We start from the raw sequence: 26,806 nt of genomic DNA on the forward strand, positions 1-26,806 counted from the left end.
GTGCCATATGCCAGATCATGAAGTCAATCAATTATTTATTACATTGCCGTGTACGGCCTCCGGACCGGCAAAGAAGTCATAATTAAAAGGTAGTGCAATGCAGTGCAGTGTGCGAAAAACTGCGCTGATGCAATTGCCAGCTTTCATTGATTCGGATGATAGTATTTTGAAAAGTTGCTCGGTTCGCCATACTCTGGCTCACCATAGCAAATCATTTCACAGTTATTATTGACAATATTATCTTTTAAAGCATAACTCATAATTAGCAGTGCCGTCTTTGTGTATGGGCATATAGAGTAAGGCCCAGACATGTCGTGATTTTTGAGGCTCCGCACCTATTAGTGCTTAGATTTTGAAGCCTTAGTTATACTGTCAATAAAGTTGTCTGGACAGACAACGAAAGCATGACTAGGACTCCATTTACACTACTAGAAATACTGGAAACTTGTCAACGCCTTCATGCGTCTTTGCGAACAAGAACCTTTATAAACAACTATAGCTCTTTATGTAAGGTAACTTTGTTCACGAAAACTAGTGTGTAGCTGGAATTTAACTTTTAATTTAATTTAACTTTGTCCTAGTTACTATCATTTACATCACCAGAACTGATAACTTTATATAGGGTATACGAGTCCTTATTCAGTTCATTAGTTGAGATGCCATATTGTTTCGTTGATTACTTGGCTTACCGTGATTGGATTGTGCTTAAAAGGGTACTAGCATCTTTGCTTTGTTCCTAAGAATTTGTGCAATATCAAATCTGGCTTCACTCGCTCTGTGACTCTCGGACCGATCGGTGTATCTTTCCAGTCCGTACAGTGTAACGTTAAAAAAAATAGTGCTAATCCGCTGCCAAGGTTACTTTGCGCATTCTCCGCTTCGTCGAGGTTTCAGTATTTTTTCCCTTTTTTCGTGTTTTTGCAAGTTTACCGTTATCCGGCCAGTGAACAGTGAAGCAGTGTTTTTTTCTAGTAAGTCGTTAGGATACCGTTATATACACAAATTAAGTAGCGTTAAAATATTACACTTCCCATTCTTGTCTATAGGTAATACCAGCGTGCAATGGGTATAAGCCCGTGCACACATGACTTCCCCGAAAACAAAATCGACTCCCCGGCTCAAGGTACATCCATGCTCTGCCACCGCGCTTTAAGTGATTTACTTACGGGCCAAAGACAAAAAGTGTTTGAATCTATTGCAGGTTTCTTGGGTTCTGACAGGACGATATTCGACCGTTTCAGAGATATCGAAAATTCGCCCTGATAAGCTTCGGGTGGTGGTTTGAACCAGGCAAACGATATTGCTGGCTACGGGCCCTTTACAAAGAGGTACAGAGTATGTATATATACCAACTAACAGGATTGAAGTTCACGTGGTCGTTTTCGATTCGAGTCTGAATTGCGAGGACCCGCTGACAGATGGGGTTGCCTTTTTTAAAAACCCCATGCTTCAGCCAGTGAAGATACTGGAGTGCAAACATCAGTCGCTGCTGACGGAAAGAAGTCATACTTCGCTAGGTATGTCTTACCTAACTACCTCCTTTTTGACAAGTTTCGTCTACCTGTTCACAATTTTGTGCCCCGGATCATGAATTGTACTAATTGCAAACGAATGGGACACACAGCCTCTCATTGTAGCAATACGATTCGTTGTGGGAAATGTGGTGGGAATCATGCGGATGATTCCTGTGGAATGGATGCCGAAAAGTGTCTCTGCTGTGGCGGAAACCCGCATGATCCCCCACGTACAAACAACGCGAGGAGAATCTTAAGCGTTTGCTTCAGGGACGTTCAAAGCGATCTTTTGCAGAAATGCTAAAGATAGCGATGTCACCGACCTCTACGAACATCTATACTAACTTGTCTACTGACGAAGGTGACTGTGCAGAACACCAGGAAGGAACATCTTCTGCAGTGGAGGAATATTTTATTTCCCAAGCTTCGTCTCTTCAAAATCCCCCAAAAGTAACTACTCGAGGAGGTATTGGTGCAAAATTGAAGCAAGTTGCTCCCAGCCTCAGAAACCTGAACTCAGAAAGGGTATTCTCGGCACTTCCAGGGCCATCAAAACCCCAATATCTCAGCCAGAGAAAGAAACCAGCGCTGGTTTAATAAATTTCTCTAATATTGCGGACCGCATTTTCACAGCATTAAATATGTCTGACCTTCTCCAAAGGATCTTGATAAGCCTTCTTCCCGCATTAAAAACATTTCTGATGCAGTTCACTGAGAAATGGCCCCTCTTTTCAGTGATTGTATTCTTCGATGGCTAATCCATCGAACGAGGTCACGGATCTGATCACTTTTCTACAGTGGAATTGCAGACGCATTATCCCAAAAATAGATTCTTTAAAAATGTTAATAAATAATTTGAAATGCGATGCTTTTGCATTATGTGAAACATTATTTACTCCAGAAACAGACCTCAACTTCCACGATTTCAATATTATTCGCTAGGATCAAGAAAACTCAAAGAGTGCTCAGACGTGTACGCGGAGAAGGTCGTCGCGTATAAGACCTTCCGGGACAATAGGTCACCCGCTGGCTATTGACAGTACGCGATGTTAGAAACGCGAATGAAGAGTTTGATGAAAGCCAAGAGTCGCAGTTACTGGCGCCGGTTCGTTGACGGACTAACGAGAGAAGCATCGATGAGTACTCTTTGGGGCACGGCCCGGCGCTTACGAAACCGAAACAGTACTAACGAGAGCGTGGAATACTAAAACCGTTGGATATTCGATTTCGCCAAAAAGGTTTGCTCAAATTCCGCCTCGGCACAGAAGATCTACCGCACCACGTCCTCCCACGATAACGCGAACGAAACACCGTTTTAGATGGTGGAGTTTTCACTTGCTCTCCTATCATGTAACAATAAAGCCGCAGAGCCAGAAAAAATCAAATTTTATTTGTAAAAAAATTCGCCAGACTCTGCCAAGGGCCGCTTGTTGAATTTATTTTACAAGTTTCTTGAGGGTAACATTGTTCCTCATGACTGGAGGTAAGTGATGATCGTAGCCATCCAAAAGCCAAGAAACCAGCCTCCGACCATAACTCGTATCGACCGATTGCAATGCTGTACTGTATCCGAAAGTTGTTTGAGATATTGATCTTGTTTCACCTCGACAATTGGATCGAAGCAAGTGGCTTACTGTTCGATACTTAATTTGGCTTCCGCAAATGCAAATGGACGAACTATTGTCTCGCGGATGGCCTCATAGGTGGATAGCCAACTTCGTAGTTATAAAGTTTAAGGTCTCTACTAGTCACAAACAAAATTTCTGCTGCCGCCATCTGCTGCTTCGTGGGTTATTACAAATTTTGTGGAACATATTTTTTGATATTTATGATGAAAACACCCTTTAAATTTCATGATAACATTTATCACTCTTTGAAACTTTTTTATTATTGCATATTTTCAAAGATTTAGGATTAAAAAAGTTTCATTCTGAGATTTTTTCATAAAAAAAATGTTTAAATTATTTTGTTGAAATGTGATGTAGCGCCATCTACATATGTTATAGAGTATAAGTGTCTTTGGTACATATGCTCCAAATATCAAAACAAACAACTTTGCGTCTCAGTCAAAAGATAGAAACGATCTAGATCAGTTTCTTCTTATCTAGACCGAAACCAAAGTTGTCAAAATAATGCTCATTTTCATCCAAGATACATTGCTGAAGACACTAATCATCTAGGATACATGCGCAGGACGCTAGAAGATTTGAGCGTCAAAAGTAGCCTACTACCTCAGTGTGCGGCGCAAGTAAAACTTTTTCGTCTTCTATATAAACACGACTGTATTAATCACAACTCACTTTCAACCCCGTGTTTTTGGGTTGTTCTTGAAAATCAACTTGGACTAACGTGTTGAATGAAATCAGTACTGAATGGCATTGGTGATGGAACTGGATAAAGACGACTTCCGTAACTGAATTTTACACCTCGAAAAATTCCACTTTTACACCTCAGAAAATTCCACTTCACCAAGATTTAAATTTTTTCACCGATTTTGACCGCCGCGAAACGACTGTTTCAATCGATGAACCAAGTGAAATTAACGATGAATAATTTTGGAAAAACTTCTTCTCGTTATTATTTCTATTAACTGTTCCACTCAGCTCTACGTATTCTCATAAATAATTTCAGCATCATTGTTATAGCGAACGAGCAATCCGGGTACTCCGAATCATGACCGAATATATTTTAGACTTCTAGATTACTCTATCTTGAGACGCCAGTCTTCAGTCTTTTAACGCCTGCCACAGGGGAATGTATCTCGATTGCACCCACAACCAGTCCGGGGTCTGCCCTGAAGTCGATCGCCTCTTCCAGGTTCTCTGCTGAGTATAAGTGTGGCTGATCTCTGTTCCAACATTCGCGCTACATGTCCAGCCCACTGTAGTTTGCAATGTTTAATCATGCTTCAAGTGTCGGCATTTTTGTATACTTAGTACAGCACCTGAGCGATTCTCTATTTTCTACTGCGCTGACGAAAAGTGACATTTTCATCAAATATTGTAAATTTTCTTCTATAAACAATCAAGCTATTTAAACCCAACTTCCCAATCGAATCATTATTCATAATCCAAGTTTCGGTCCAACCTTGCAAAAGTGAGCTAAAAATAATTTGAAATCTAAGGGTTATGATTACTTCCTTATTTCGCGATCAGTTTCTATGTGAATATTTAAACGTATGTGTTTTATTTGATCCTGATTTGTGTTTACAACTGTGGAATTCAGGCTAAAAGACCAGTTCCAAGGTCAATATATTCCTAAATCTTTTATTAAAGTCGTCCTGATGATTATAATAATAGGACCCGTATATGAAAGGGTAAGGAAGATGAAGGAAGCGGGAGGGAGGGAGGGGGAGGCCGGTGGTTCAAACCCCTCCGATGCGGGGTTGGAATTGATTTTGAAAAGTTCGTAACGTCTTAGCATACAATGCCATTTGAACAGGCTCGTTATTTTCTCACACAACGGGCCACAAAGAGCGAAATACACCGATGAAACATAGAGCAGCACAACTGCGATGTGCAGAACGACCGCACAAAGAGACACTTGAAAACACAATAGAGAAAGATCTGTGCACCAAGAGCTGCACAATTTAACACAAAGAGTCACTTTGAAGAGCAACTTTTTTGTGCCTCCTCTCACTGGCAAACAGGTAGGAAGGCGAATCAAACTACAATTCAGATAAAAATTGATCGGAAAAACGTTTTTAAAATGTTTTTTGGTTGCCTTCTCTGCTTCCGTGCGCGTAGGACCAAGATTTACACTAAAGAGCCTCTTTATTTCTACTCTTTGAGGTGTGCAGCCATGGAGTAGTAGTGCACATATGGGAGCAACACACAACGGAGTGAAGAGGTTTATTGCGAAAGAGAAGAGCGGTGGTTCGCAAAAAAAGTGCAAAGAGCGTGTTTTATTCTTCTCATTATTTGCTCTGAGATGCATTACATCCCTGTAAGCAAGTTGGAGGTTTTTGGTCTAATTGACCACACCCTGGAGTATTCCGGGAACCTGGCTCCTCCGGCAAAGAGATCAATTTTGAACAGTAATCCATCTTGCGACATGTCGAACGTTATCGTTTTGCAAAACAAGTACACTGGAGGTCATTTTGAGTTTTTGGGCGTAGTGACCACAACCCGGGGTATTTCGGGAACCTGGTTATCCAGCAAAGAGGGTACTTTTCACCCGATTGTAAAACCCGTCTTGTGGGTTGTCAAAATTCATAATTTTACACAACCAGTGAACTGAATAACATTTTGAAAGTTCTGGTCAAATTGGATACACCCTGGGATATTCCGGAAAGCTGGTTCCTCCAGCAAAGAGGACACTTTTCAACTAGTTGCAAAACCAGTCTTTCGGCACGTCAAACTTCATGATTAAGCAAAACGAGTACACGAAAGGATATTCTGATGGCTTTTTGTCTTATTGGCCACATTTCCAGGGTATTCCGGGAACCTTGTTTCCCTGGCAAAGAAGACACTTTTCGATCTTTTTGGAACCTGTCAAAGTTCATGAGTTTGTAGAAATAATGTGCACTGGGGGATATTTTGAGGGTTTTGATTGAATTGACCACACCTTGAAGTATCCTGGGAACATCCTGGGTTCCTTAAAGAAAAAGGAATCTTTTCGACGGGTCATAAAACCCGGCTTGCGACATGTCAATCGTCATGATTTTGCAAATCAAGCGTACATTACTATATTTTAAGGTATTTTGGGTTTCAAAGGGTCCAAAAGTGTCCTCATTACCGGAGGAACCCGTTACCCGAAATACCCCGGAGTGTTGCTATTTCGTCCAAATGCTCTCAAAATGTCTTTCAGTGTGCTTGTTTTGCAAAATCATAAACTTTGAAGTGCCACAAGACGGGTTTTGTAGCCAATAGAAATCGTCCCTTTTTACCGTAGGAACCAGGTTCCCAGAAGATCCCGGGATATGTCTAATTTGATCAAAAACCCTAAAAATGGTCTACAGTACACTTGATTTGTAAAATTGTAAAGTTTGACACCCCGCAAGACGGGCTTTATAATCAGTCGAAAAGTGTGCTCTTTGCCGGAGGAACCAGGTTCCCGAAATACCCCGGGTTGTGGCCAATTCGACCAAAACTCTCAAAATGTTGGTCAATGCGTTTATTTTACCAAATCATAAAGTGTTGTGTGTCGCAAGACTGGTTTGAAGACAGCTATGAAAGTTTTTTTTTGCTTGTCGGAAAGGGGGGTAACCCCAGTACTCCCACCAATATATCCAGAACTACGATCAGTTCCGGAAAGGAAAGGCGGTTTTTAAAACTGGATATATTTTGTGATCGTTTCCAAAAAACCGCATCAAATTTGGTTGGAACGCGGCTGAGAACTATTATTTTGACATTAAACATTTTCAATAATATGGGGGTTGGGGACGTAAGAGTTAATATAAAATGTCATTTGAGTTCGGTCATTCTAGAACTGAGCCGCTATCTAGGATGTAAGTTAAACTGGAAAGCCTCTCCGGACAAGTTTCGAGTTGGCCTCTCGGCAAGTTTCGACATTCACAACAGTTGTGAGCAGGCATTGTAATTCTCTCTCACTCACGCGAGAAGAAGTTTATCCGATGCCCAACTTTTCCGGCATAAAATGAGTCGCAAAATTCTCCGTCTCCACAAAAAGCGTGAGAATAATTTTCCGAATAAAATTTATTTGATTTTTTCCTTCTCACCGGAGAAGGTAATAATATTTTAATTTCGTGGAAATCAATAAAAGGGTCAAAATATACACTTAATTTCAAATAAAAGCGCAAAAGAAGTGCGATAGACTTGTTCTTTCGTGTTTTGGAATACCAACAACAAATCAGCGAGCGCAAAAAGGATACCGTGATAAACTCATTCGCTCATTCTCCGGCGGTTTTATTTATCCGGAGAAATAACGCGTTGTATTTATCTGGAGAAATTGTGTGAGTGCCAATAACTTTTCGTGTTAAAATGTGAGTTTTTATTGTCGCAGTAGCAAATTATCCGGACGCATTTACTCATATGAGTGATAAATGCAATGCCGGGTTGTGAGTAATCCAGTTACATAGCAAAGGTCGTTTAACAAACTAGCAACAGCAGCTAAGGAAAAAAACGACTAGCAACACGAAGTAGAAGTAAATCGAGACATCGTTGTCAAGAGAAATTTCGCCAAAGGTCCGTCCGAGCGGCTGAGAGCGAAATGGCTCATAGAAACAAGCATCGGTATTGGGAGAAATTCCGCGGCCGGGAAACTCTCGGCACCAGATAGCAGAAACAGTGCCAAGAAGGATAAGAATTTATGCAAAAGATGGTTGTACAGAGATGTTATGGTTGGCATACCTTGATCGGTTCGCGTCCCGGCAGGTGACGATATTTTCAGCAGACCTGAGTAGGTAAGTTATACTACAAGGGTGAGATAGCAAGCATAATACAACATCAATGGAAAAACATAATCGATTAACACAAAATAAAAAGAGCAAGACCACAATCCCCTCTGAAGTAATATCTACCGGCAGCCCCCGAATGATGATGATTGGGAGGAACAAGAGATTTAGGGTAACTCGGGAGGCTTACTACAAACCACTGCAGTAAGAATTCGACACAACTTCGAGCCAGTTTGCGGTTGTGTTTGATCAAGATTTCTCGATAACAGATATTGCCCCAATTTGTTGAACCGAGTCGGTAGACGACTCGACCCTGCGTGCCTCAGGGAAAATCTTCAACGTTCCAGGGTTTCTATACCGTTCTTTAGTAACACACGTAATGAAGTTTAATCCCCTTTTTGAGAATTTTCTGTGCACAGACGGCCACCCATCCGGGTTTGACCCGGAGACTCAGGTTGTCGGGAGCGATATCCGGGCCTCCGGGTTTTACATCAATTTCTCCGGGTTTGGTGGGAAGAAAAATAATTTAATTTTTTTTTGGAATCAATTGATTTTTTACAAAATATTTAAAAAGTCTAAGTTAAGTAGTACTCTGGTTCAGATTTATTTTGCCCGACTAACCCTTCATTTCAAGGTGGCGAAGATGAGTGCATCAAATATTGCTGATTTCTCTCACAAAACAATGAAAATGAAAAACAAATCAAATTTACTACAAATTAAGGAAAGTATTATTTCGCTATATGCTACAATTGAAATATAGCATCCCACTAAGTCGCTCAAAATGATGTAAAAAAGTAGTTTTGCTGCCATTTTACCAAATTACTTCACTGTTAGTGGTGCTTATCACCAGCTGCACCAAGGTATGGTAGATTTGTTCTAATCCAACTGACTACCCGAGCAAAGTCGAACATCAAAATTACAACATTCAGATTTGGATAATAGCATCAAATTGAAATCTTATTGTGATAGTTTTAGATTTTTTAAATATGACATCAAATTTGGTTCTCAATTTGCTACCATTGTTTCTTTGAAGAATTTTCTATGTTTATATTTCTTTGGCAAAACATCAAAGTGAATACATGTTTTGTTATCAAAAAAAAATCTCAACATCTCAATGAGCTTTCAATTTTTTCTCACTGATGGCAGAATTAGTTTTCTGTTTGATGTCATAGGACAATTTTGCTGCCCTCAATTTTGATCTTTTAACCGTTAAAACGACAACAACCTGAGTAATCATTTACCGAACATCACAACATCAAGTTTAGTTTTCAATTTGTTGTCAGACTCTGCTCGGGTAGGTCAACATCAAACGAGTTATTCCCGTATTGTTGCTACTCCTGCACCTGCTGACCCTTAACTGTTGGCTAGGGAGGGGAGGTTTCCCCCTTTTATTGCGACCTCTGATGATGAATAACCGACACCACATAGTGCTTCCCATGTGATGCCGCAGGCTCTTTTGACCTCATTTTCCTGTTAGTTGTAAAGAAGAGCAATGCTCGTTCGACTTATCCTCCACAGCGAGAGTAGCTGGTGCTTCTGTATTCTTGGCACTTTGTCGAGAAGTGAAATACTACACCAGACTAAACCGCCTAAATCGTTCTCAAATGTGAAAAATTTACTGTAACTGTTTACTGTAACGTAGTAATAAAAAGCGATTAAAGTCTACTTCCACTCAAAATCCACCACACCCCAGGTCAGTGAAAATTTTCGAGTCAAAGCCTCTCCAGAGGTGGTAACCCTAACGACGTGCAAGAATAGCTAACAAAGAGACTCTCATTGTTTACATTCTCTTCTGTCAATTATTCAGTCATTTTTACGTTGGCTACCCCACAGAATCGCAGAAATAAAATATGACGAGGGTTTGTACTGTTTTCAACTTTAACCGGCACCTTGAACACGAAGTTTACTAAGGCGGTGAGAATATAGACGGTAATACAATCGACGTTCGACTACATGATCGGTCCCCAATCGCCAACGCGCAATGAATTACACACCGAAACGTTTGAAAGTTTTTGGTGAACATCAATAATTTATAAATCATAGATTAACTGCTTCGAAGACTTCGAGGCAAATGGACGTGAACGTGCACTTTTTTGTATTACAAGTATTTGGGGAAGTGTGCATACTATTGCGACAGTCCAATTTGCTGTGAAAAATGCAATAACACAATGTTTTAATTCTTCAACAGAAACCCTCGTTCCTTCTCTCGCTGGACGACTTTGTAAAAAAGGCCCAACAAATTCCAATATGAAATGCGTTATCTTTGTTTGTCTATCGCAACTGCCAGCGCTCGAAGCGACAATTTTTGTACTAACTCAGCGGCGTCGCCCAGGTTAGCTAATAGTATTAATTTGCAACGCTTACCTACCGACAATTTTCTGTGTTCATTGCGTTGTCCAAGCCAACGGGTAACAGTTTGTAATGGCTGCGGCTCAAAGCCGTAATCTCCTTCCTGCAATCCTGAAATGGTCAGCCGGGTAGCTACTTTTGCAATAGAAGGTGTTTTCACATAATTAAATCAATTTGTGAATTATACGTGTGAAACAAATGACACCTGCCAACTATCCATAAGCGCTGGGTCCCATCGATCATATCCGTCATATTTGCTAGATCTAACGATGGCTAGTCACGAATTCATTTGCTAAATGAAAATGTACACTTCCTCGATGCCAACTTCAATAGGTCACATTACTTCCTAACTTATTTGCACCGTCCAAAAGAGGACTTGACGCTCAAATATCGATACACCTAATTGGGAATGACTTTACCACTTTGCTCAAAGTACTTTGGCTGGCCGGGTTTCTTAAAGTTGACGCAGTTGGCTACGGTGGACCCGAAACCAGTTTGCAGTATCGTTCACCCGCTCGTCCCAAAACGGGGGAATCCAATCCGAAGGACGATCTGCTGCTGCTGCTGTTTCTGCTGTCTGATCGAACGGGAGCCGATGGCTGTTATCAAATTATTTTCAATCGAATTATTTCCATAAATGGGCAAGTCCACATCTTCGGCACATGGCCACACGGTGCCGTCCGCTAGCAGAAGCACCATAATTGCGCTGAGCCGGTGTGTGGTGTTGGGTTGTTGATTTTTTTGTTTTTATTCTTTGACTAGTTTTACTCTTGTACATCATCGATTGTTGCATTTCGGCTATCGCTTTTAATTGGATTTCAAGCCAGCGTTGAATGCATTTGACAAAATCTTCGTAATTGGTAGATAAAGAGAACGTATGAATAATTTGACGTATAATATGCATGTTTCGACTAACGCAACTCACAGTAAATTTATCCCTTATCTCCGAGGTAAGCTTTCATTAAAAAAAAATCATTCATAACAAAGAAAAAAAGCTCCACTGCAATACCTGAAAGACTTACCAAGGCACACCTTCAATTACCCTCTACTCCCTGTCACATTACCGTGTCTGATCCGCAAACGAGACAATAAAGTTTAGTACATTGATGCATTTGCCAGACAGATAGCTTGAATCAACTACCCACTATCTGACGCGTCTGACTGCATGAGTACCGTAAACCGGGGTGACTTTGATCACTCGAAGCTTTTTTCGTAGATCGATTATTAAACCTGAATAGTCTACCGAATCATTTTAATTTGAAATGATTTTTAATCTAAACTTATAAAATATTGATTTGTTATACTTTTTGAGTATATTGTTCGGTTTTTGGGTACAAAAACTACAAAAAACCGAAATTTGACTTTACCTTATTTTTACAAAGCTTCGTATAGTGTATATTTTTTATAAAACAAATAAATAAAGATTTGAGCAAGAGTAATAAATTACAAGTGAGTTTTTATTTTTCTTTAGGTTGGGATGCGCCAAATTTAGTTTTAAGAGTTTGTTTATTTTAAATACTTTTTTTTGTGTAACTAGTTGGCAATTATTTCAAATTATTTTAAGCTAAAATTCGCAACATTTTTTTTTTGTTCAATATTCCAATGTGTTAAAATGGATGAAACTTGTTATACATTGATAAAGCACTGAAGTAATGCAATTTTAGCAGTTTTAAAGGTTTTCAGAATCTTTTATTTATTTTATTGAACACAAATTATACGATTATAAATTTTGGTTACTCGAATTTTGCAGTACATTGAAATACTTTGTATAATACCAATTAACATTCCAGAATTAGTTTAAGCAAACATTTGAATGAAAAACATTGACATCAATAATTTAATGTGGGTGAACATGCAGGTTATCAAAGTCACCCCGGAATACGAAAACGGACTTCAACTTGAAATCATTTTTGGAAAAATAGCTGTAGGCGGACAATTTTAGGTAATACCATCCAATCTTGTTCTCCATACATCAGTACATGGTTTAAAAATATTAAATTTGAAAAAAATGTGTTGCGTCTAAAAATATGCAATGATTACTTCGAAAAATGATCAATGTCACCCCGGTTTACGGTATATATTGTTTACGAGACCGAAACGCGGAAGCTTACCCCAATGATGACACAAGTGCAGCTCAAGATTTAATAAAATCAAGTCTTATCGTTTATTGATGGATTTTGGAATAGGCATTTTATAGCTGTTCTTTATTGACATTGAATGGTAATCAGTTGCCGACCGAACGTTGCATTTTTAAGCTGAGCTCGAAATGTAGGAGGAATCGTTTAAAAGTATAACACGGAGAGTTGCTCAATGAAAAATTAAATAAAAAACCCAGTTTTTAGAAATAATTTGATTTCAGTATAGACTACTTTCCACTGTGAGGTTAAGGGCTACATTACTTGGAAAAGGCTGTGAAATCGAATAAAACGAACATTGTTATGTTTTACTTTATTCCTTGAACGTTCGAAGGTGATCGGTTGAATGGGTGAATTTTGAAGAACCTATTCTTGTGATGCAATTCGATTCGGTACACTCTTTATGTTTTATAATAATACCTATTCATGTTTCACAATATTTTCATTTACATTATTCGTGCTTGTTGCTTGAAGATTCGGTATATCGCTTTACCAGTGCTGTAATACCTAGCCTCGGTGTGTGGCCGCCATCTTGGATAACCAATAAACATTATAACGTATCTCTATATCTTCTTTGGATCTGCATAAATGATAGTTTTTAGGACTGTTATAATTACTATATGCCAATTTAATGCTGATATAATGCTCGAAAAGGCGAAATAATGTACTATTACAGTGCAGAGATCGAAAGCCTGTTTTCGACATTGCTAATACAGCAATGTAGAACTGTCTAACATGAAATTCTGTTATCAACGCTACTCATGCTTTTAAACAGCTTCAACTGACAGACATTTTCCGCAATAGTTTTTCAACGCGTAGCTATGTTTACTTTTCAGTACGATAAACAAAAAGAGTAAATAATGTTTCTAACTGCCGTGGGAAAGAATTGAATTATAAAAGTCTTTCTATTAACTTGGGTTTTCTTTGCGCTTGTTAATGATTATTTCTGTGCCTTTAGCAGTGAATAATAACATCAAGGAATATGTAACAAGTGGTTTAGTTTCGTCCAAGACTGTTGAGATTTTCGCGTTTCGTAATTTTTGTGTTTATTTGTGTATAGTGAGTGTCAAGAAAATAAATGTAAGATCTAACGGTTTCCACCACCCACCACTGGTAGCGCATATCGAAGGAAGTAGGCGGCCATGGAGGGTAACGATAACCACACAACTATAAGGACAGAATGGGGCGGAATATGTGGACGACGGTCGAGGTTCGAGGTGAACGACCAGGACTAAAAACGCCATTAGCCTGGTAACCACCTAGCAAAGCGGTACGAAAAGTTTAAGTGGAAGATAAAGTTTTTTTTGAGTAGTGATTGCATTTAAGTGACAAAAGAGGAAGCGAATAAGGAGAAGACAACCAGGAAATGGCCCTTCCAAGTAGAACTTCCTATACCAACCCGACCGTACCCACTGCAATATTTAAAGTCCTGCCCCAACTGTTCCAACAGGCCCTTCGGTTTTACTCTAGGAAACCTCCAGAGCGTGCTAGACCGCCGGAGTTTCCCGACCCGTCAACCATCATAAAAGCGCGATATTGTTGCGACCGCCATCGCGGAGTCAAGGCCGACGCCATTTCTATCGGCCTCCTAAAAGCTCCCTGGATACGTTACCACATTCAGGCCAGCACAGCAGGGTTACCAAGGTCCTTCTTCAGGCACCGAGACGCCGTTAACAACCAACGTATATTCCGTGGCCGCCCCGCGAGCTACGACGAAAACTGTGAACACCACTGATTACGACGGCGAAGCAGCAGTAGCAGAAGGGGCCCCGAAACAACAGCAGGTGTAGTGCTACCATCGGCACCCGAGGTAGGAGTAGCTTAAGAAAGTGGGAAAAGTGCTCAACCAACAGATGAATAAAAAGTGACATCGATATCCGGAAATATAGTGAGTTTTTACTTGAAGGTCAAACAAGCGTTTTCTTGGCAATAGTTCGCGATCGCAAGCCTTCCCTGAGAAGTGTAGAGGGGGGTCTCATAAGTGCTGGGAGTAACGACCCCACCAGGTTACAAATATTTGCTTCCTTGAATTGTTGAAAGTGTGCAAACCCAAAATATCCGAAAATATCAAAGTAAATCAGTGAATGTGGCAATCCTGTTTCTACGCGAAAGCCCCTCCAAAATGATGAGGAAATATTTTCGTTTATTGTAAAATCGGCAAAACAGGTTGCCGCGTTTCAAACGCACTCATTTGACATGAGCTGCGGAAGGGGGAAAATTTCCTATGCGTGCTGGAATGATTTCGTCATCCGTAGGCCCGAGGTGTCGAATCGGTGCTTTATACTGTATGTATGAGCTGTGCTGGTAAGGTTCCATTCACTTTAAAGAATTATCGAACCGATTCACAAGGCATAGTCACCACTAAAACGCTCATTATGTATTCGTCCTTATAGGACACAAAAACATTGTGGAAAAGAATTGAATTGGGAAAATCTTAACTCGGTCTACCTTTGTGTTTGTTACTGACATGCTTGTATACCTTGTATACGTGTAACCTTCATTTTTAAATAAAGTAGAATACTAAAAAACGTTTCAATACTGCAGTCGCGTTTCAAAAAAAATTGCTTAGAAATCTTCCCAGTTTTTAATAGCGAATAACTTCCGAATGAAATCGCGATTTTTTGCTCTATCTGAACAGAAATACATGTTTTGTATTCCGTTTTGCAAAACTTACGGCTACTATAGCAGAAACGACTAGCAAAGCAAAAGTGGAATTTCAGAAAATCTTTCGAAAACGACGAGGAAAATGCGATATTTGCAAGCCTATTTCTGGAAGAGCTGTCAAAAAGGGGCATCTAAGCGTTTCATCACGTACGAGACGTATATTTATATAGGTTCCGCATGTTCGGTTTATATCAGCCGTCGCTCACAAGCTAAACGAGCAACATGTGGATTGTATTGCCCGGACGGTGCAATAAGCGGTAGACGCCATGGATTTTTGGCAACGTTAGCATTTGCACACACTCGCACCTAAGTGACTCAATCTAATACGGGTAGTGTACAATTTCAGCTATCGCGTATCCGTTTCAATTATTCATCGCTCAAATGCCAAACGAGCGTCATCATGGCTATGATGTCCGAACGGTACAGTCGTTCGGGTACATGCAAAGTTTCAAATCGCACAGCACGATGAAACCACACGATCGCACGGTATACATTGCACACAGAAAGGGAACGGGTGCAGGTTTAACACGGTTTAACTGTGCGCGCCGAAAATCCATAGCGTCAAGTCGACGCTGTGAGATTTCAAACTTTGCATCTTTTGATGTAATAATATTGGTGATTAAATCTTCTAGAAGTGGTTATGGAGAAATAACTCTTCAGAAATAGTAAGAGACTTACTGTCCTCAGCAAAGTTGTTGACAATGTTATTTTAAACAACTTTGTAGAAAATATGTAGGCCACATGATTTCAGTATATTGAGATATAAAACGATATTTAACAAAATTTTTTACAACCAGGTCATTTCCATAATTTATTTTACTGTGAGTTTAGAGACTACCTTCAATAGAATGTGAATTATATTGTTTATACACAGCAGATGAGATTTATGAATTACATTAATATCAGAATAACTTGTTTTAATGATTTTTTTTCACATACCGTCGATGTTGTGCTATCTTATGAAAAACGCCATTTAGCAGATTTCGAGAATACTGATTTGTAAAGTTTGAGATTGAATATCATGAAATTTATAAATGGTAGAAACAATGCTTCTATCTTTTGTGCATAATTCTCTCAGTTATTACGAAAATCGGTTGACTATATTGAGAGTGTTTGTCAAAAATGTAATGCACTCACACGTGTCATAAGTGTGTATTGATGACAAAATATGTATAACGTATCATAATCTTGCATTTAAATTTGTCTATGTAAATAAAGCATCAATTATTAACTTTTATCTAAATTCCGAGAAGTGACAAAATGTTGTACGCCGACGGATCAAATCTCGATGGGTCCACTGGCTTCGGTATCTTCAATAATACTATCACCGCTTCATTCAAGCTCAATGCAATGCTCCCGCTTCAGATTACGTCACAGAGTTAGCTACAATTCAGTACACCCTTGGGATCGTCGACACTCTACCCACAGATCACTACTTCATCATTTCGGATAGCCTCAGCTCTATCGAGGCTCTTCGTGCGATGAAGCCCATAAAGCAATTTCCGTATTTTCAGGGGAAGATGTGTACGATATCTGAAAAATCTTGCCAGATTACCTTTATTTGGGTCCCCTCTCATTGTTCTATCCCGGGCAACGAAAAGCAAAGGTGGGCGCATTAGAAGGTGACATATACGAAAGACCAATCTGCTTCAACGATTTTTTTAGTATTTGTCGTCAGAGTACACTCAACAGTTGACAAACCTCGTGGAGCAATGGTGAACTTGGACGATGGTTACATTCCATTATCCCAAAGGTATCAATGAAGCCTTGGTTCAGGGGGATGGATGTGGGTCGGGATTTCATTCGTGTAATGTCCCTTTCCTCAGTCCAACCACTACACCTTGGATGCGCATTTGCGGCGTATTGCGGAGAGTATTCTGTGTGCTTGTGACGAGGGCTATCACGACATCGAACACGTTGTCTGGGTATGCGCCGGGTATTGTGATGCCAGTTCTCAGTTAAAAGATTCCCTTCGGGCTCGAGGTAGACCACCCAATGTCCCAGTTCGGGATATCCGGGCAAAACGCGACCTCCCCTATATTATATATTCAGTTCGTTTATTTGATAGGCACAAATGCGTTAGCTTGGCGGTGTCAAATTCTTTTTTTATATATTTTAAATACTTAAAACTAGGAAGTTACAATGTTTAGATATTTTTTCCCATTGAGAGGAAGAATTCTACAGCTATCTTAAGACTAGAAATACAGTTCTATATACAAGAGTGGGGGCAAAACATTTTTTTTCTGAAAATTTTTAAAACAAGGAATCCAGTTTGATATTCAAAAGGGGGAGGAATAGTTTTTTATGAAATATTTTACAGTTATCTTAAAGGTAAAACTATAGTTTGGTATATAAAAGGGGAACAAGTTTTTATGAGAAATTCCACTGCTATCTTAAACTAGGGATACAATTCAATTTATAAGATGGGGGACAAAATATTTAATGAAGAATAAAAGTAATAGCTATCTTAAAACTAGGAATATAGAACACAAATTTTATTTTTTGATGGAGACCTATGCTTAGTTAAGATATTCAAAGGGGGGCTCAGACCTTCCCTACATGTCCCTAATTTATATTTTCATAACAACGAGAAATATCCCAATTTCCTGTTTAATTTATCGTTTTTAGAAGAGCCTTGTGGAGCCGATCAGCTTCAGAGTGCCAGTATGTGACCGCCGTCGCCCTTGCCACGCAATTTAAAGCGAGAGCGACCCGATTCTCCGCAGGTCCGATGAATCCCACCCATCAATCCAGGTCTTGATGTCTGGGTAGCCTGAGGCTCTAAGTCATGTCGCTGATCTCATGTTTGCCTGAAAGTGGCAAGTTTGGTCTTCATACCTGTCCCCATATCCGCCTACTCTCTTCTGTCCCTGATTTAACTGCTGCAACACCTATGATGGAAATAAACCATATTTGTATTCTGTATTCCTAGTTTAAAGATAGCTGTGTTTTTGTCATAAAACAAATTCTTTCTCACCTTGTATATCGAACTGCATTCCTAGTTTTAAGATAGCTGTAAAATTTCTTATAAAAACTTATTCTCCTTTCAAACTGCATTCTTAGATTTAAGATAGCTGTAAAATTTTTCGTAAAAAAAACTTATGTTCTCCCTTTTGTATATCAAACTCGATTCCTAGTTTTAAGATAGTTGCAAAAAAAAATTCTAGAAAGCTATTGTATTTCACTGTTGTATATAGCATTGCAGTTCTAGTTTTAAGATAGCTGTCCCCCTTTTGTAAAAAATATTACAAAATTGTAACCTCCTAGTTTTAATATATCCAAAATGTAAAAAAAAATGAATTTGGCACCGCCAAGCTGACGCATTCGTGCCTATCAAATGAATGAACTGAATAAAAAAATATTAACTTTTATTCATATTTTTGGCATAATTTTGTCTATAAACAATCAGTGAGATGCATTTTGAAGGAAATTAGTTGGAGAATCCAGAAAAATACTAATTTAAGGTTACAGTGTTGTCAAATATGCACTAAAACTGTATTTTCCTCACAATTCGTTTATTTTTATTTTGAAAATGTTTATACTATTGTGTTTCTCAGATATTTTTACACAGATAAACAACTAAAACATCAATATAACTTGAGCCAATCTCGAGACACGGTCATTTGAAGCAAATAGCTCGCAATTTTGCAGCACGTTTATCGCTATATTCAGTAACCAAGCAGATGTCAAAATTCTAAAAAAGCCATTTTATAGAGATTTTTCAGACTAATCTAACTCAGTTTACCCCAAAATGGCGCTTGTCATAAGATAGCACAACAGAGACGATATAGTCTAATATAGTTCGATATTCTGAATACACGGAGTATTCATGCCTTCAACAAAATGAAACACAGCTGTCCTAAACACAGCTTTTTTTATTTTGATTATAAAGGTTTAGGGGTTTTCAGCTCTTTTTTCAGGTTAGAAAAATTTCTAACCTGACGTACGGGGTTGGGAATCGAACCCAAATGAGCTGAATACAATGCAATTGACTGGACAACTACTCTATGCCCGCTTTATTCAATAAAATTGATTGAAATAGCATTTTAGAAAACTTTGCTGAAGACATTAAATCTCTAACTACATTTGTTTGAAAAGCAAATTTGTTACAATTACGTCTCGGAGGATTGGCCGCACAAATTATTTTATTGGGTAAGGTGCTGTTTTGCGTTGTAATATTCTTCAAAGATACTAAACACCCAAAGTTAACAGTTTCTCGAAATGATGTGATTGTGACCGTAAAAATTGTTTTCGAGCATTAAATTTACATTTCTTCAATATTCAAGCTTTCAACTCCAGTACAAGTCCTCGTATACTAAAATTTATTACACCATTCAATTCAACACTCAAATGTACACCGTTAATAGCCATTAATTTGAAATATTTTGTACTTTTTGCTTAGAGGTTATTTATATAACTGATAATACAACAAAATAAAATACCCATAAAACCGATCCTGACCTGCTAAAGACAAACGAAAATGTCATTTTCCTTCTACTTTCCAAAATATTATTGTCGTTGTTAATCACACCACAGAGAACAGACATATAAGCTAGAACAAACTATCCCAAAAAACCTGTGTAAACATTTAAATGAAAACCCGTTGAAAATCACCTTCGCACACAGGTTTGCATTAGTGAGTCACCATTGTATCCAAGTTGGCGTACAAGTCCCGTATAGCGATCGCTGGCTGATTTAAGCGCCAACCAGTGGCAAGTTGCTACTTGCTGTTGTCATTTCAAAGCGACAGTTTTATTTCTTACACAAGTTTAAAACTTTACTTGTATATCAGTTCTCAGTGATCACACTGAGTTTTTGTCACAACTCTAAAAAAATACATTTAAAAATATATGGAAATCTTTCGGTGAGCAAGTTTATAATTATAAACATCAAACTGCGCTTCCCATTCGAAGCATTGTCCTTAATCCATATTTTGGAGCAACTCCTAAAAAAAGAGCTCATAGTAATTTTACAACTATGAGACCTCGACAAAGAGATCAGTTGCAAGATCCAATTTCCACAATTTTCCAAAAATCCCCAGGATGCTTAAACAATTGGTTCTCAATGTAGTGATCAGACATTATACTTACAAAATTATTATTGCGCAATGTTTAATTAAATTAGTCAGCATCAATTAATTTTTTTAAATATAACAAATTTTGGTTTGTGGGGTTTTTAACCCCCAAACCCCTCCTCCCCTGGCTACGCCACTGTCAACGATCTAAAAAAGTATACAAATTATTCTTTTCACAATGCTAAAGTTTATATTAGACAAGATTCCTAAGAACAGAATTAACAGAAAATGCTAAAAAATAAAAGAGCAATAAATCAGCCAAAATGTAGGGTAATTGTTCAACCAAACCTACCGACGTTGGATGGATGTCGGACCAATATTGCATAATACGGCTCAAGAAAATGCAGAGACTCTTGGCAAAAAATATTCGATTATTTAATGTAAGAGATTTCTAATTTAGGTAGGAACTGTAGGTGGTAAGAATTATTTATGTACTTCCAATTCTTTTCTACGTATAGCTTCAATATCTACCACTTTACTGTGCTTTTATACCAAATGTTAATTATACGCTATTAGAAATGAATGAAAAAATCTTTGTTTTCTGTTCTTGTTTCTATCTGTTTTTTGTTGAACGGAATTGTCTGACGGAAAGAACACTACCGTTTATGATTACTACCCAGCGATGGTACACTATGTATGCTGTTTTATTATTAACCGTATAAACCCTTCATAAGAGAGAACCCATCAAATATTTGGAACTAAAATGTGTCTATGTATAATATGTGCATAAAACCCTGTTGCGGTTCCAGAGCATCCTACTGCTCGGATAACAGCCAACTCCACCCGTTTGTTTTATGCTGCTGCGCATCACGCGGATCCATAACAATCCGATCTTGCGCATAGGTTCCAACAACAGCATCACTGGAGAGCATCGCATGCGGAGAGGCCCACCGAGATGATCAGAGTCCATCGGAGGTTGCTGACTGAGAGAATTCCGCAAAAGGAACAACAAAACAGCATAAAGGCGAAACAAGTCCCGCAGCAGAAAGGCGTCCGTGAGTGAGACAAAGTAAAAAATGAAGAAAATTGCAAACAGTACCTACATTATTAAATTCTCAGATTACGTCCCAGTGCGGGTTTAGTAAGGTAGAGACTCTCGGTCTGACCGGATAAGCGTGTCTGTGGCAGTCGCGATCAGAAGGGTCTGCAACGAGATCAACACGCGCTCGCGCGATCGGATGCTAGTGCTGTCCTTCTACTAGGGCTCTGTTTGGATGTTGAGAAGAAGCGAAGAGTTTGTGAAAATCGGCGTCTTCCGTGTTTCGACTTGGGCGCGAGCAAATTGCAGGGTTTCACAATCAGTAGCAGCTACAAATTTGCTAAGCTGAGTGCATTTATTGTGTATTTTCGCGGGCCAGTCTGTGAAGCAATCCGTAGCGAGCCTTTTTTTGTTCTGATTGAGTGCCGATTGCAAAGTGTTTAGAAATAATTACAGGTTGTTTGAGTTTCAGTCGTCCACGATCTCCGGTGATCTTGAAAGTCTGGGCCAGGGGCAGCTTTCATTAAAGTGCAATTGCAAAATGGGCAATTTACGGAATAAATCGTTCCTAGCAGTGATGGTGGTGATTAGTACGATTGGTTGTCAAGCCTATCAGCAGGCCAGTAGTGATTATAGTGAAAACCTGAGTCAGCAGCAGGAAAAACGACTAGTTCATCGTCATCATAGCCATCACCTGCATCAACATCGACTGAACTCGATATCCTTAGGACACAGAAATTCCTCTCGCTATTCACTAATTGGACAGTCCGGCACCGGAAACCATTACCCAGCCCAACCAACGGATAATTATCGCCACCAACAGCCAGCTGGCACCATTGGCCATCAGCAGAATGGTTTGCACCATCACCACAGGACATCGGAACCGACACAATCTAATCGTCGAATCAACAATCCCGGCTTTCGGTGGAAACCTTCGATCGTATCTACCAGTACAAAGAGCCCAAATGCTGGCAACACGGCAGGCGTGCGAAACGTGAAGCGTATGCTGAAGCATAACAACCATCATCACAGAAATATGACCGGGTAAGAAATTTCCTCATGAATCTCGATTGTATGCTTAGGCGAGCAAGTTTCAATTTTGAGTGTTACAGTTCGACACTCGTGTGTCCTTAAGGGGAGCTTTTCTCGTAGACGGGATTTTTCGCGTTTGTAGATCGCGAGTGGATTTAAAAAACTATAGGTCAGAAAAAGTTTGAAATAGTCTTTGTGTTTATTTATTGGTACAGTTAAAAAAAAATTTATCAATATTGTGTCCTGAGTACATAGTGAGACCCGATGCTCGAAATGAAATATCAATTTTCTCAAAGCATATCGATTCTGGAACAAAAATTATCAATCGTTTTATGTTTGTTTCTCACGTTCTTGATTTAAAACAAATCTCATTTTGTGAAATTTACCTCACAAATTGCCAGAATTTGTTTTATTTGATTGATTTGTTTGAAAATAAGGAAGAAAAACAACTTTTCTGGAATTACTGTAATTTAAAATTCTTCGACAATTCACACTTCAATTAATTTTTTTTATTGATTTTCAATTTCTATCCGCAACAATACGAAAACATTGTTTAAAAAAGCATCAGAAAATTGAATCTTCACAGCAGTATCCAACAAAGAGAAACTGAGAAAATTTCTAAATTCGTATGGACTAAAGTGCATCCACGCGCAAAGTGGAGCCGTACACAACTCCGCAAGAGAAGCTCCCCTTAATACGGTGTAGGCACACAGAAGCTGTACACAGGAAGAGAAGACTTGTTTCATGTTTCTTTTCAACACCGATCAGTATTTTGGACGTTTTGTTTTGACATTGAGTTTCTGGTTCGTCAGGCAGTTACTCCCTTCGTGCGGCTACCGATGGAATGCTGCTAAGCTCAGCGAGCGCACAGGACCATTGTGTACATTACATTACGACCAACCGATGTCTGTCTGACATATTAGTTCGGTTGGACAAGAATGTTTATGCTTGAGGCAAAAAGGCTACATTCCAACTTCGTTGCAATTACTGGTTAAATTGCAACTTATGCTCGGCGAATTGTTTCATGGGCTATCCTGGATTGACAACTATAAAAGTATGGTAGTTCATTGAATCGAAGTTATACCTACACACCAAAAAAATCTGAATTTTATCGTTGACGTAATTGCAAACATGACACAATTCAACAAACCGTAATTTACGAAATGACGGAACATTACTGTATTCCGTTTAATTTGACATGAAACCATATACTCTACATCGTCGCTGTTGTGCTATCTTATGACAAACGCCATTTTGGGGTAAACTGAGTTAGATATGCAACATTACTAATCTGAAAATTCTCTACAAAATGGCGGTTTCAGAATTTTGAAATTTTGCTTGGTTACTGAGGTATAGCGAAAAAAGTGATGAGAAATTGTCAGTTTTTTGCTTTAAATCACTGTATCTTGGGATTCACTTAAGTAATGTAGAAGTTTTAGATGTTTTTATATGTAAAAATGTCTGAGGAACACAATGGCATAACAATTTTTAAAATAAAAATACATGTATTGCGAGAAATATGCAGTTTTACTTTTAAATTGGCAATATTTCATATTTTGCAACACTGTAATTAAAAATTATTATTTTTTCTAGATTGCTTGCTCAATTTCCTTCAAAATGCATCGATTGTTTCTAGGCCGAATAAAGCCGAAGATATTAATAAAAGTTAATAATTGATGCTTTTTTTCTATGGAAAATTTTCCATGCACAATTATGACACGCCATACAAATTTTGCCATCAATACACGACACGTGTGAGTGCGACTTTTGTTTACATTTATAGTGAAAACTCGCAACATAGTCAACCGAACTTCGTGATATTTGAGAGTTTAATACAGAATAGATTGAAGCATTAATTGTCTTCGTTGAATTGTTTTTCCATTTATAAGTTTCAAGATATTCAATCTCAAACTTTAAAAATCGTTTTTCTCGAAATGTGCTAAATGGCGCTTGTGATAAGATAGCACAACAGCGACGACATGCGCAATGACATAAAATTACACTTCCTACCATTCAGAACAAACGCTGTATGACGAGTAAAATTACATGATTTACGAAATTAAACGTCGTGTAAAATTAAAATCAAACGTAAAATTAAGTCATTTTTGATGCTCGTATATGTCAGGGTCAGGAGACGTAAATTTACACTATATTTTCTAGGTGTGTAGCCTAAGAAATATGAGAATACAAAACTGCATCAACTCTGCGTTTAAAGATGCGTTATACAAAAATTTCAAGTTTTGTGAGTCCGAACTTTCAAGATTTTTTTAAAAATGTTGTATGTAATAAAAATGTCAAATTATGTATCTATTCATTATTTATTGAAAATGTTTCAATTTATCTTTTAATAAAAAAAATCGACATTCTTTGTATATCGATGTATTCCTAGCTTTTAGATAGCCCAAAAATTATTACTTAGTATTGATATAAAAGAATATTAAAATTCAAACTGTAATTTTCATGTTTTAAGAAATTTAAATTGCAAAACAAATAGATTGGCCTCATCAAGCTAAGACGAATAAACAAAGTGACAAAATGAGCATACTTTCATCCCTTCATGATAAGTATGGGGTTTGTCCCCTGTTGTGGGCCACCTTCTATTTTTCACAAGTGCATTTTTAGCGCTGTCAAACATAGCACAGCATCATGTCTAACCATAAACTAGTTTTTAAGCGCACTCCGAACCGAAAACAATCCAATGTTCCATTGTTTCTGTACTGAACACAGTGTTGAAATATTTAGCAGCCAAAAAGTCATTTTTCAAATTTTAGAAAATGATTTTTCTCCCGTTAAATCATCGAAACAAAGGCAGTGAAAATGTATAATCTAGGGGTGCACTTTCATATAGAAAAACGATTTTCGTGAAATCATTCACTGGAAGAAAAACCTGTTTTAATCCACCTAGAGGTGCAATTGTGCCTTTCTCATTTTTCCAAACAATGATACAATAGCTGGTTCGTACAATATAACATTACAAAACATAGTAACATAAAATATAACATTTTGGAAATGTCTTTCATTCTTATTACACTTGGTAAGTATATATAAGAGCACCTTTTTGCATTCATCGCGGTATCGGTTTGAATCGGAGTTTTCTATGTGATCGCACTTCACAACCCTTAACTCCGGAGCCGGAAGTCGGATGGAGATGGAATTTAATATCAGTTTCCGGGGACGCAACACCTTTCATTTGAGACTAAGTTGATCAAATCGGTCTAGCCATTTTCGAGAAACCAATATAACCGTTATTCTGAATTTGGATACTTCAGGATCCGTCGATGGTGGCCAGTGTGACCAAAGAGCCTTTGAATGACTGTTGGGGACCTAGATCTACAAATTCAACAGTTGTGTACATTTTGGAAAAAATTTCACCTTTTTACATCCATCGCAGAATTCGTTAGAATCGGGATTTGCTACGTGATCGTACGTATCACCCTGTAATTCAGGAACCAGAATTCGGATCCACACAAAATTCAACAGCAGCTGATGGACCTTTCATTTAAAATTAAGTTTGTCAAAATCGGTTCAGAAAATTCCGAGAAACCGATGTGGACAAATCAACAAATTTTGTTTTGTAACCATACTCTTCAACTCGTAATCCGGAACAAGATGTCGGTTGAAAATGAAATTCAATAGCAACCTATGGGAATATTATACCTTTCATTTGAATCTTAGTTTGTAAAAATCGGTTCAGCCATCTCCGAGAAACCGATGTGGACATTTTGTTAACAAATCCGCACATACACACACATACATACATACATACATACATACATACATACATACATACATACATACATACATACATACATACATACATACATACATACATACATACATACATACATACATACATACATACATACATACATACATACATACATACATACATACATACATACATACATACATACATACATACATACATACATACATACATACATACATACATACATACATACATACATACATACATACATACATACATACATACATACATACATACATACATACATACATACATACATACATACATACATACATACATACATACATACATACATACATACACACATACATACACACATACATACACACAGATATTTTGCGATCTCGGCGAATTGAGTCGAATGTTATATGAGACTCGGCCCTCCGGGCCTCGGTTCGGAAGTCGGTTTTTGGGGCAATTGCATAACCTTTCTATATAAGAAAGACAAAAGAATAATATTTAATTAGCTTAATAAGCATGAGTTCAATGTTATCTTCATGTGATTATAATTTGGAAAGGTTGGTGGAATGGGTTTGAACATGTAGGGAATGGGGGGTTAGTAGAGTTGGAGTGGAGGATGCGTCAAAAATCCTTCATCTTATTTCGGTATACGGGGTGGATGAAGGAAATGCGGGCGTGAGGGTGGTCTAAGAGGAGGGGAGTGATGAAGGATGGAGGCGGAAGGTCAAGGCGGGGGGAGGGGCGGCGACGCAATACTCAACTGCACATTTTGCCTTCCATTTGAGACTTGGTTTGAGAAAATCGGTTCAGTCATCACCGATGAACCGATGTGACTTTAATTGTGGAATATGCCCGGAATTCCGGAATCGTCGATAGTGGACAATATATTCAAAGAATGTTTGATTGGCAATCAGTGATCTAGATCTGCGATTAGAAGTAATTTGGTGACCATTTCAATAGTTTTTAGCCTCTGA

The 26,806-nt window shown here is 38.4% G+C and overlaps 2 protein-coding genes across 2 annotated transcripts in view; one reads left to right on the forward strand and one right to left on the reverse strand.

The window, feature by feature from the left end:
• Positions 1 to 26,806, reverse strand: part of LOC131691886 (G-protein coupled receptor 52) — a 175,010-nt gene that overhangs the window by 82,639 nt on the left and 65,565 nt on the right. The gene's annotated exons all lie outside the window — the stretch shown is intronic.
• LOC131691885 (uncharacterized) overlaps positions 21,179 to 26,806 on the forward strand; it is a 114,420-nt gene continuing 108,792 nt past the window's right edge. The window contains exon 1 of the mRNA XM_058978573.1: positions 21,179 to 22,114. Coding sequence (XP_058834556.1) covers positions 21,612 to 22,114 — 503 coding nt within the window. The 5' untranslated portion in view covers positions 21,179 to 21,611. The remainder of the gene's footprint in view (positions 22,115 to 26,806) is intronic.

This window comes from Topomyia yanbarensis, chromosome 3 (genome assembly GCF_030247195.1).
Source record: "Topomyia yanbarensis strain Yona2022 chromosome 3, ASM3024719v1, whole genome shotgun sequence".
NCBI classification, from domain to species: domain Eukaryota; kingdom Metazoa; phylum Arthropoda; class Insecta; order Diptera; family Culicidae; genus Topomyia; species Topomyia yanbarensis.